Source organism: Pan troglodytes, chromosome 5 (genome assembly GCF_028858775.2).
Source record: "Pan troglodytes isolate AG18354 chromosome 5, NHGRI_mPanTro3-v2.0_pri, whole genome shotgun sequence".
NCBI classification, from domain to species: domain Eukaryota; kingdom Metazoa; phylum Chordata; class Mammalia; order Primates; family Hominidae; genus Pan; species Pan troglodytes.
The window spans coordinates 122884611-122897161 of record NC_072403.2 but is presented as its reverse complement, the minus strand read 5'-3'; the positions used below and the strand labels follow the sequence as shown (position 1 = coordinate 122897161).

Below are 12551 nucleotides of genomic sequence, written 5' to 3'. Positions count from 1 at the left end.
AATTTTTGTACTTTTAGTAGAGACGGGGTTTCACCATGTTGGCCAGGCTGGTCTCGAACTTCTGACTTCGTGATCCTCCTGCCTCGGCCTCCCAAAGTGCTGGGATTACAGGCGTGAACCACCGTGCCTGGCCTCCCCTATGTGATTTTAACTGTTTCCCACCCTACCCTGTCCATGCCTCCAGCACAGCACAGTGTAAGAACTTTTTACATGTCTATCTCTCTAAGCTCACTGAAAGAACTGTGTCTCACCTATTAATTCCCAGCAGAGGCACAGTAACCGGTGTTGTTGAATGACTAAATATACAGCAATATGCAGTTACTTCTCTTTACAAATTAGATTTTTTCCTAAAATGTAAGTAAGCCAAATTCTAGTAATTGAAAACAGTTTAAATTTACTAAGGGAGACCTTCACTCTACCAGACCCACCTGTGCTCCTAAAAAACAATAATAAAATTTACTAAGAGAACTAGTTGCTTTAAGAAAAGGTGCCACGCAAGGTAAATAAACCCCCAACTTTAGCTCTTCTCTAAGACTAGTAGTTCTTATGGTAAGGCAAGCTTATCTACGTATTTCTCTGACAGCCCCCCTAGCATGCTGAAAATTCTAAAATGACTTCAATACCTTTTAAAGATTAAGTATATATACTTACCACATCTTTAAGTACTTTTGTCACTGTTGCATTTGCATTTCCCCCTTTAATCAGCATGGCATTTTTAATATTTTCATTGAGTTTCGGTTCTCTCTTCTCAAGGAATCTCTTGGCTCTTTTCGTTTTGGGCTTTCTGTTCAGAAAAGCACAATTCATAACTATTTAAACATTTTCCTCACATTGCAAAGCCATGACTTAACTAATATGAAAATTCTTAAAAACATATTTGTCACTTAGGGTTCCACCCTTAAAAAAAAATCTCACTTTCTTTTGTTTGTTTTTTTTTGTTTGTTTGTTTTTGAGATGGAGTCTCACTCTGTCACCCAGGCTGGAGAGTGATGGCACAATCTTGGCTCACTGCAACATCCACCTCCTGAGTTCAAGCAATTCTCCTGCCTCAGCCTCCCGAGTAGCTAGAATTACAGGCACACACCACCACGCCTGGGTAATTTTTGTATTTTTAGCAGAGACAGGGTTTCCCCATGTTGGTCAGGCTATTCTCGAACTACTGACCTCAGGTGATCCGCTCGCCTCGGCTCCCAAAGTGCTGGGATTACAGGTGCGAGCCACAAGGGCCGGCCAAAATCTCACTTTTTTGGGAGATATTGGTAAAAGATATTTCCTTATTATTGTTAAATAAGTGTTTTGATAGCTTTTAAAAAAAAGCTTTCATTTTTGTATTCCCACCATTCTTTTATTACTGCTCTTTCCAATCTTTTTTTTAAGTAAAAAATAAAAGGCTCAAGTAAATACTGTTGCTGTTTTTTTTCTTTTACTCTTTCTTACTCTTCTTTTTTCTTCAAACTTTAAGTAGTCAAACTGTATCCTGTACCCTAATACAAAGAATTGAGCATTAACTGCTGATCAACCTGTGGACATTTACTAAACATAAGACTAACGACTGCTTATTTTTCTTTTAGGTTTAAGACCACAATGCCTGCCAGGAAGTATACACTGTTGCACTCCAACATCATTGCTGAGAATGCCTGTATTATTGCCAACAATGGGGAATAATAAGGCTGATGTTTACATGGAGTCACTCTATTAAGGCTTAATCTTCACCACAATCCTGAGAGTTACAATTCTTATTTATTTATTTATTTTTTTGAGACAGAGTCTCACTCTGTCGCCCAGGCTGGAGTGCAGTGGTGCGATCTCGGCTCACTGCAAGCTCCGTCTCCCAGGTTCACGCCATTCTCCTGCCTCAGCCTCCCGAGTAGCTGGGACTACAGGCGCCCGCCACGACACCCGGCTAATTTTTTGTATTTTTAGTACAGACGAGGTTTCACCGTCTTAGCCAGGATGGTCTCGATCTCCTGACCTCGTGACCCCCCCGCCTCAGCCTCCCAAAGTGCTGGGATTACAGGCGTGAGCCTCCACGCGCGAGTTACAATTCTTATCTTCACTTTACAGATGAGGCAACTGAACAGACAGGTAATGTGCCCAAGATCACACAGCAAGTAAACAGGCCAATTTTTAAAATGAGCTAGGGCTGGGAGGTGGCTCACAGCCTGTAATAAAAACACTCTAGGAGGCCAAGGCGGATGGATCACTGAGCCCAGAAGTTCGAGACCAGCCTGAGCAACACTGCAAAACCCTGTCTCTACAAAAAATACAAAAATTAGCTGTGGGTGTGCGCCTATAGTCCCAGCTACTCAGCAGGCTGAGGTAGGAGGACTGCTTGATCCCAGGGAGGTCGAGGCTGCAGTGAGCTCTGATGGGGCTACTGCACTCCAGCCTGGGTGACAGAGTGATACCGTCTCAAAAAAAACAAATTTTTTAAAGCTAGATTTAAAAATTCGTCTAGACCAATTACCCTGTAAAATATGAAGGGAAAATAAATTCATTATTCTGACTTTATGATGTGACAGTAGGAGTGGCATGTTTTTACACACTTCTGTTCAAAAGAGGGGCTTCACCTCTGCTTCCTCTACAATGAGCACCCTGCTTTTCAGACAGTTCTCTGCCATCTACTGAAAGAATTCTTCCTCCCAAATAATTATGACCCTCCCTCGTCCAGTCCCATGGACACTTTGGGAAGAAAAAGAGACCATACATACACTTAAGTTTCCCATGTAGATTTTTAAAATACTCCTCCAGATATAATGTCACATATAAAGCTTCTGATCATTTACTGGTTGATAAAGATACAAATTATTCTATCTTTTGTAACTCATTAAACAGCAACAAATGCAAATAGCAATTAACATGTTTTATTAGCTGCCTGCTCCCAATTAACGTGTGAACTAGTCCCAATACCTAGTAAACTACTCTTTGTAGTCCAAACAGCTAGAGGCATAGCAGGTGTGCAAAATCTCTGAATGACTAAAACTGTCGTTTTGGATACATGTTAACCTAGGTAAACAGCAAGAAAATCACAGCAAGTAACAGCAGGGCTGTTTAGCCCAAATATTCTTGAACAAATTTAAAACAGGTATCATTCAAGGATAACTCAGAGGAGTGTACAAAGTTGGAAGGAAAAGAAAAAACTAATGAACATTTCTACGTGCTGCAGCAAAGGCTCTACATACATTCTCGAAACGAACCCTCACAGCTCTATGAAGTATGACTATGGTGAGCGCTATTTTACAGAATAAACTAAGATTTAGAGAGATTTAATGACCCAAAGTCACAAAGCTTTAAGTGGACGCGCCAGACTGTCACTCAGATCTGTCGGATTCCGAGGGCTGTGCTCCTAACCCCACTATACCATCTGTCTCATACTTCGGAAGTCAGACGTTTTTCAACTGGCTAGGATAAAAGCGGCCAACGCTTCAATCCCACATCCCTCCCATCCCACGGCTCCCACTTGAGAGCTTCCCCACTGTCTCCTGGCAAGCAGCTCGCGCTGAGGAGGACCCGGGCTGGTGATCGATCGGCCCCCACCCAGCTAATTAGAGGGGTAACCAGGAAGAGTGAGAGGCCGAGACAGTACCACCCTCATCACGGGACCCCTTCACCCCAACGCTCCCCGGGGCTGAGACCCAGCGCACTTACACTACTCGATCCAGAGTGTCCATCGCTACCGCTACCTGCAACTCTTAACCAGGGGGCATGCACGTGCCCTCGGCGATTACGTGCGCCGGAACAGGCGGAACCGGAAGCTGCGCGTAACGCCACTTCCGGGGACGGCCTCGTAGAGGGCGTCTAGAGGCGCTGGCGGCCATCTTGATTGGAATCGCGCCCTGTTCTCTTGGTTACGGATTTTTGCCCCGGCTCTTTCCTGGAGTTACAGGTGCGAGGTAATACTTTTAAGTAACACTGGCCGGGCGTGGTGGCTCACGCCTGTAATCCCAGGATTTTGGGAGGCCCAGGCGGGCGGATTACCTGATAACAGGAGTTCGAGACCAGCCTGGCCAACATGGCGAAACCCCGTCTCTACTAAAAATACAAAAATTAGCCGGGCGTGGTGGCGGGCGCCTCTAACCCCAGCTACTCGGGAGGCTGAGGCAGGGAGAACTGCTTGAACCCGGGAGGCGGAGGTTGCACTGAGCGGAGATCGCGCCACTGCACTCCAGCCTGGGTGACAGAGCGAGACTCCGTCTCAAAAATAAAATAAAAATAAAATAAAATAACATAGACCCTCGCAGTTTGATGTACGCGCTAGTGTGTATACCTGGAGTCAGGTATTCAGAAACCAGATTTTATTCTTCAAGGAATCCCAGGATGCTAGAAAGGTTGATTGATTGCACGGTAGGTACTCACATAAGCACTAAAAACATTGATGTGAAAGGGGCACTATTGACAACTGTGCGATCTGTGTGACAGAGTTTATGACTACCACAGTTGCCTAGTACATAAAAGATGCGGAGAAAATGTACTTCTGATCGTGATTTTTCCCCAGTTTTTAAGTTACCATATAATTCACATACCATAAAATGTACCCCTTTACAGTGTACAATTCAGTGATTTTTGGTGTATTCACAAAGATGTGCAAATATCACCACTAATTCCAGAATATTTAATCACCTCAAAAAGAACCCCCCTGACACACACACCCAGTAGCAGTCCATGCCCCACTTCCCCCTCCTGCCAGCCCTTGGCAACCAATAATCTACTTTATGTTCAATGGATTTGCCTATTCTGAACATACATAAATGGTTTCGTGCAACGTATGGCCTTTTGTGTTTGACTTCTTTCACTATCTTTTTGAGGTTCATACATGTTGTAGCGTGGATCAGTACTTCCATTTTGTTAGGACTGAATAATATTCCTTTGTATGGATATACCACATTTTGTTTATCCATTTATCAACCTGGGTACTTTTTTTATTTTAGACATAGTCTTGCTCTGTCGCCAGGGCTGAAGTGCAGTGGTGCGATCTTGGCTTACTGCGCCGTCCGCCTCCCGGGTTCAAGCAGTTCTGCCTCAGCCTCCCAAGTAGCTGGGATTACATGCACGCACCACCACACCTTGCTAACTTTTGTATTTTTTAGTAGAGACAGGGTTTCACCATGTTGGCCAGGCTGGTCTTGAACTTCTGAGCTCAGGTAATCCACCCGCCTCGGCCTCTCAAAGTGCTAGGAATACAGGCGTGAGCTACTGTACCCGGCAGCTTATGTACATTTGAATGGTTCCCATTTTTTGGCTATTATGGATTATGCTGCTTTGTGTTGTTTTGTTTTGTTTTGTTTTGCTTTGCTTTGTTTTGTTTCTGAGACAGAGTCTCACTCTGTCACACAGGCTGGAGTGCAGTGATGCAATCTCAGCTTACTGCAACCTCCGTCTCCTGGGTTCAAGTGATTCTAGTGCCTCAGACTCTCGAGTAGCTGGGACCACAAGCGCGTGCCACCACACCCAGCTGCTTTGAATATTAGTGTACAAATTTTTGTGTGGACGTATATTTTCAATTCTCTAGGAGAAAAATTGCTGGGTCATATGCTGACTCTTAAGTGTAACATTTTGAGGCACTGGTAAACTGCTTCCAAAGCACCTGCACCACTTAAATTCCCATGAGCAATGTAAGAGAGTTTGGTATTAGTTTCCTATTTCTGTTGTAACAAATTATCACACATTTATTATTTTATACTTCAGGAAGTTAGAAGTCTGAAATCAGTTTTGCAGGTCTAAAATGTAGGCCGGAAGCAGTGGCTCACACCTGTACCCAGCACTTTGGGAGGCTGAGGTGGGCGGATCACGAGGTCAGGAGATCAAGACCATCCTGGCTAACACCGTGAAACCCGATCTCTACTAAAAATACAAAAAATCAGCCAGGCGTGGTGGCACGCCTCTAGTCCCAGCTACTTGGGAAGCTGGGGCAAGAGAATCACTGGAACCCGGGAGGTGGAGGTTGCGGTAAGCTGAGATTGCACCACTGCACTCCAGCCTGGGCAACAGAGTAAGACTCCGTCTCTTAAGTAAATAAATAAATAAATAAATAAAATGAAGAAGTCAGTAGGACTACATTCCACCTGGAGGCTTCAGGGGAGAATCGGTTTCTTGGCTTTTTCCAGCTCCTATAGACTGTCTGCATACTTTGGCATTTCTCCATCTTCAAAGATCATCAGTTGAACTTCTCCTTCCATTGTCACATCTTTTTCTCTGATGCTCTGACACTCCTAACTCCCTCTTAATAAAACCCTTGTGATTCCATGGGCATCACCTGGATAATCCATGATAATCTCAAGATCCTTAATCCTATAGCAAATTCCTTCTGGGCATATAAAATAACATATTCACAGATACCTGGGGGTTCTCAACATCTTTGGGCTGGGAGTTGAAGGAAGCATTGTTGTATCTACCAAAGGTTCCAATTTCTCCACTCCTCACCAAAACTTAGCACTGTCCATCTGTTTTATTAAGCCATCCTAACGGATATGAGTGGTATCTCATTGTGATTTTCATTTCCTTGATGGCAAATGATGGTGAGCATGTTTTCATGTGCTGATTGATTACCCATTTTTATATCTTCTTTGGAAAAATGCCTATCCAAATCCTTTGCCCAGTTTTTAAATTGGGTTGTCCTTTTATTGTTGAGTTCTAATATTTTCTCATGTATTCTAGATATAAGTCCCTTACCTGATATATAATTTGCAAATATTTATCCCATTTAGTAGGCGTTATCTTGTTGTTAATGTCCTTTTCAGCACAGATCTTTTGAACTTTGTTGAAGCCCAGTTTACCTATCTTTTCCTTTTGTTGCCTGTGCTTTTGGTATCATATCTAAGAAGCCATTCCCTATTCCAACATCACAAAGATTTACCCTATGTCTTCTTTCAAACATTTTTAATTGCAGCTCTTATATTTAAGCCTTTGGTCCATTTTTATTTTGATATATGGTGTGAGATAGGAGTTCAACTTTATTCTTTTGTATATGGACATCCAGTTGTCCCAGCATCATTTGTTGAAAAGATTATTCTTTCTCCATTGAATTGTCTTAGCATCCTTTTGCAATATCAATCGACCATAATTGTAAGGGTTTATTTCTGGACCCACAATTCTATTTAATTGATCTGTCTGGTTTTCATTATGCTAGATCCACACCTTTGATTACCATGTATCATTGTAGTAAGTTTTGAAACTAAGAAATGCGACTTTTATGATTTTGCTCTTTTGCAAGATTGAATTTCCATATGAATTTTAGGGTCAATTTCTCAATTTCTGCAACAAAGGCAGCTTGGATTTTTCTTTTCTTTTTTTTTATGTTATTTTATCAATTGATTTTTTTTTGAGATACAGTCTCCCTTTGTTGCCCAGACTGGAGTGCAATGGTGTGAACACAGCTCACTGCAGCCTTGACCTGGGCTCAAACAGTGCTCTCACCTCAGCCTCCCGAGTAGCTGAAATCACAGGCATGCACCACCACGTCTCGCTAATTTTTAAATTTTTTATAGGGATGGGGTCTCATGTTGCCCAGGCTAATCTCAAACTGCTAGGCTCAAGCAATCCCCTTGCCTCAGCCTCCCAAAGTGTTCAGATTATAGAAGTGAGCCACAGCACCCGGCCTGACTTCTTTTCCTAGTTTGTTGAATGCTTTTTATCATGCAAGTGTGTTGGATTTTGTGTGTGCTTTTTCTGCATCTATTCAGATGATCATGTTGTTTTGTCCTTTATTCTATTAACATTTTGTATTACACTGATTTTCATATGTCCAACCAACCTTATATTCTTGGAATCAATCCTATTTGGTCATGGTGTATGATCCTTTTTATATGTTACTGGGTTCAGTTTGTTGATAGTTTGCTGAGGATTTTTGTGTCTATATTCATCATATTGGCCTGTAGTTTTCTAGTGGAATCTTTGTTTGGCTTTGGTATTGGATTAATACTGGCCTAATAGATTCAGATGGGATGTATTCCCTCCTCTTTAGTTTTTTGGAAAAGTTTGTGATGTCTGCTGTTAAGTGGCAGGACTGGTGGTGATGTTAGTGAGATTTTGCAGTGGTTATTAAGGATTTTTTTTTTTTTTTTGAGATGGAGTCTCACTCTGTCACCCAGGCCTGGAGTGCAGTGGTGCGATCTCAGCTCACTGCAACCTCCGCCTCCCAGATTCAAGCGATTCTCCTGCCTCAGCCTCCCTAGTAGCTGAGACTACAGGCGCCCACCACAACACCTGGCTAATTTTTGTATTTTTAGCAGAGACGGGGTTTCATCATATTGGCCAGGCTGGTCTTGAACTCCTGACCTTGTGATCCACCTGCCTCGGCCTCCCAAAGTGCTGGGATAACAGGCGTGAGCCACCGCACCTGGCTAAGAATTTTTTTTTTCAGTAAAACTTTATTAACCCACTCATTATTATCAGAATACAAATAGGAGTACACTGCACAGTGAAGAATTTGCATAGCAAATGAATGACATGAACAAAATATTCAGAAGTGTCACACACTTAAATTGATTAATTCAAGTATTTATTTTCGTGAAAATAATTTGTGAATGGCATGGTCCCTATCATTCTCCCCTTAATAACTTTTCAGTAACATGTTGTACTGACATGTTCAGTAATTGTTGTAAGTTAATACAATTGTATTTCATTTATCCTTAAATTGTAGTTGTTTTGATATATACATGTAATTTGAACTGGCCTCTCATGAAAAAATTCCAAATGAGTATTTAACAGTACAAAGTTACTAATCACCATTTAAAAAAATGTACGATACAGCTGAGTAAAAGTATAGAAAATATTGTTATATTTTATAAATCTAAATATAGGTCAAGTTATTCTTGACAAATTCTTTGGAAAGAAGCTAATGCAAACAAATACTAGAGCAGCACCCCCTATAAGAAAGTACATGGTCCTTAGCACTTTGGGAGGCCAAGGCAGGCAGATCTCCTGAGGTCAGGAGTCCAAGACCAGTCTGGTCAACATGGTGAAACCTAGCCTCCACCAAAAACACAAAAATCAGCCAGGCATGCTGGCAGGAGCCTGTAATCCCAGCCACCCAGGAGGCTGCGGCAGGACCAGCTAAGAATCTTTAAATAGGGAGATTATCTTGGATTTTCCAGATGAGCACCAATCTAATGACAATGGACTTTATAAGAGGGAGGCAGAAGTTTAAGAGTCAGAGAAGGAAATGTGATAATGGAAGCAGAGGTCAGAGTGAGAGAGAGAAGATGTAATGCAGCTGGCTTTGAATATGGAGGAAGGAGCTACAAACCAAGGAATTCAGGCAGCCTCTAGAACCTGGAAAAAGCAAGGAAAGAGATCTTGATTTTAGCCCCATAACACTGGAACTTACAATTGTTTTTTGTCTTTTTTTTTTTTTTGAGATGGAGTCTCACTCTGTTGCTTAGGCTGGAGTGTGCAGTGGCATGATCTCAGCTCACTGCAACCTCTGCCTCCTGGGTTCAAGCAATCCTCCTGCCTCAGCCTCCTGAGTAGCTAGGATTACAGGCATGGACCACCATGCCCGGCTAATTTTTTTTGTATTTTTAGTAGAGAACGGGGTTTCACCATGTTGGCCAGGCCTGTCTCAAACTCCTGACCTTGGCCTCCCAAAGTGCTGGGATTACAGGCGTTAGCCACCACGCCCAGCCTTGAACTAAGAATTTGACCTCCAGAACTGTAAGATAATAAATTGATGTTGTTTTAAGCCACTAAGTTTGTGGTGATTTGTTACAGCAATAGTGGAAAATAATACAGTTTCCAAATGGGAGCATGAAATAAGAGTACAAAATAAAATTTTTCATACATGATAGTAAAAGAGATCTTATTTTGCATCTGAGAAAACTAGAACCTCTACTATTTTCACCTTCTTATTAATGATACACAAATATGGCCGGGCTCCGTGGATCACACCTGTAATCCCAGCACTTTGGAAGGCTGAGGGAGGTGGATCTCCTAAGCTCAGGAGTTCAAAACCAGCCTAAGCAACATGGTGCAACCCCATCTCCACCAAAAAATACAAAAAATTAGCTGGGCGTCATGGCATGTGCCTGTGGTCCCAGCTACTTGGGAGGCTGTGGTAGGAGGATCACTTGAGCCTGGGAGGCAGAGGTTGCAGTGAGCAGAGATCGTGCCACTGCACTCCAACCTTGGTGACAGTGTGAGACTCTGTTTCAAAAAAAAAAAAAAAAAGATGCATGTGTATGGCTGCCTTGAACCCATATACCAACTATCAGTAACTACCAGCTACAAATTGACATTAACAAAGGTGTATATTTACTTTGTACTGTATTAATAAAGTAAAATGTACTTATAGGCAATTTTATAAACAGCATTTTCTCATTCCACAGGGAAATAATGGTCAAAGTCATAAAATATAGCAAATTCATCTCCAAAATCAATACAAACATTTCTGGAAGATAATTCCATGTAAACCTTAGACATATTAGGAAAGTTGAATATTTTCACATAAGCTATTGGAACAAGAGGAAATAAGAAGAGATTCTAAAAAATTAAAAACTGCTGCTATACGAATAGAAAAGTATATGTCGTCAGTAGTTTCACTGAGCTGGCTGTCTATCCATAAATTTATGATCAGCTGTGCAGTACATAATGAATAAATGAGTGGAGGTGCAAACATTTTTTTTTGAGACGGAGTCTCGCTCTGTTGCCCAGGTTGGAGTGCAGTGGCGTGATCTCGGCTCACTGCAACCTCCGCCTCCTGGGTTCAAGCGATTCTCCTGCCCCAGCCTCCTGAGTAGCTGGGACTACAGGCGCATGCCACCACGCCCGGCTAATTTTTTTGTATTTTTATTAGAGACAGGGTTTCACTGTGTTAGCCAGGATGGTCTCGATCTCCTGACCTCATGATCCACCTGCCTTGACCTCCCAAAGTGCTGGGATTACAGGCGTGAGCCACCGTGCCCAGCTGCAAACATTTTTTATAATGGGCTTAAGGAATAATTCTCCATGATGCACCTTAACAATACAATCTTTTTTTTTTTTTTTTTTTTTTTGAGACGGAGTCTCACTCTGTCGCCCAGGCTGGAGCACAGTGGTGCAATCTCGGCTCACTGCAAGCTCTGCCTCCCGGGCTCACGCCATTCTACTGCCTCAGCCTCCGGAGTAGCTGGGACTACAGGCACCTGCCATGATGCCCGGCTAATTTTTTTGTATTTTTTACACGGGGTTTCACCGTGTTACCCAGGATGGTCTCGATCTCCTGACCTTGTGATCCGCCTGCCTCGGCCTCCCAAAATGCTGGGATTACAGGTGTGAGACACTGCGCCCGGCTTTTTTTTTTTTTTTTTTTTTTTTTTTTTGAGACAGGTTTTGCTCTATTGCCCAGGCTGGAATGTAGGGGCATGATCACAGCTCATTGCAGCCTTGACCTCCCTGGGCTCAGGTGATCCTCCTACCTCAGCCTCCTGAGTAGCTGCAACTGCAGGTGTGCAACACCACGCCCAGCTAATTTTTATGTTTTTTGTAGAGATGGGGTTTCTCCATGTTGACCAGGCTGGTCTCAAACTCCTGGGCTCGAGCAATCTGCCTACCTTGACTTCGGCCTCCCAAAGTGCTGGGATTACAGACGTGAGCCACTGCGCCCAGGCAACAATATGATCCTTTTAAATTGAAAAGTATTATTTGTCAACAAAAGCAATCCACTGCATTCAGTGTCAAAAGTAGTACTTAGTGGGAGGCTGAGGCAGGCAGATGGCTTGAGCCCGGGAGCTCAAGACCAGGCTGGGCAACTGGCCAAACCCCTTCTCTATTTTTTAAAAATAATATTACTTAATTTTTTTTTAAAAGTAGTACTTATTGTGATAGCTATACAGGGACTCTGGTTCTAACATTAGCTTTTAAGTAATCCTAGTGAGTTACTAAGGCAATTAAATGGCAAAGAAATTCATAAATGAAATTCTAGTCTCACAAAATATTACATAGTTAAAAAATAAGACTTTATTTTACTAAATTTGAAACACTTATAAATAGGTAAGGAGCTTAACATGTATAATGTTTTCGTCAGAATTTAAGGTTTTATTTTCCTCTTCAATTTAAGGTAGAACTACACTATCGTGTAGATAAGTTTCTTTTGCAAGATTACAAATCTCAAGAATATTCCACTTCTTTATACTTTTAATAGAGATGAGGTCTTGCTATCTTGCCCAGGCTGGTCTTGAACTCCTAGTTTAGTCAGTCCTCCTGCTTTGGCCTCCCAAAGTCTGGGATTACAGGCATAAGCCACCACGCCTGGCCTACTTTTTAATATTTTTCATGTTTTCTAAAATACATATGTATCAGGCCGGGTGTGGTGGCTTACGCTTGTAATCCCAGCACTTTGGAAGGCCAAGGCGGGTGGATCACTTGAGGTCAGGAGTTGGAGACCAGCCTGGCCAACATGGTGAAACCCCGTCTCTACTAAAAATACAAAAAATTAGCCAGGCATGATTGTGCACGCCTCTAATTCCAGCTACACGGGAGGCTGAGGCAGGAGAATTGCTTGAATCCAGGAGGCAGAGGTTGCACTGAGCCGAGATTGTGCCATTGCACTTCAGCCTGGGCGACAGAGAGAAGACTCC

The 12551-nt window shown here is 42.5% G+C and overlaps 1 protein-coding gene across 2 annotated transcripts in view; it reads right to left on the bottom strand.

The window, feature by feature from the left end:
* The window catches only part of RPF2 (ribosome production factor 2 homolog), a 46223-nt gene extending 42462 nt beyond the window's left edge, over positions 1–3761 (bottom strand). Inside the window, exons 1-2 of one of the 2 annotated variants that reach the window (XM_001156493.7) lie at positions 3649–3761; positions 652–784 (exon numbers count right to left, since the gene is read on the bottom strand). In XM_001156493.7, the coding sequence (XP_001156493.1) occupies positions 652–784; positions 3649–3671 (156 nt within the window). In that variant the 5' untranslated portion in view covers positions 3672–3761. The remainder of the gene's footprint in view (positions 1–651; positions 785–3648) is intronic. The other variant, XM_063813358.1, reaches the window with a different exon arrangement.
* Positions 3762–12551: the final 8790 nt, after the last annotated feature.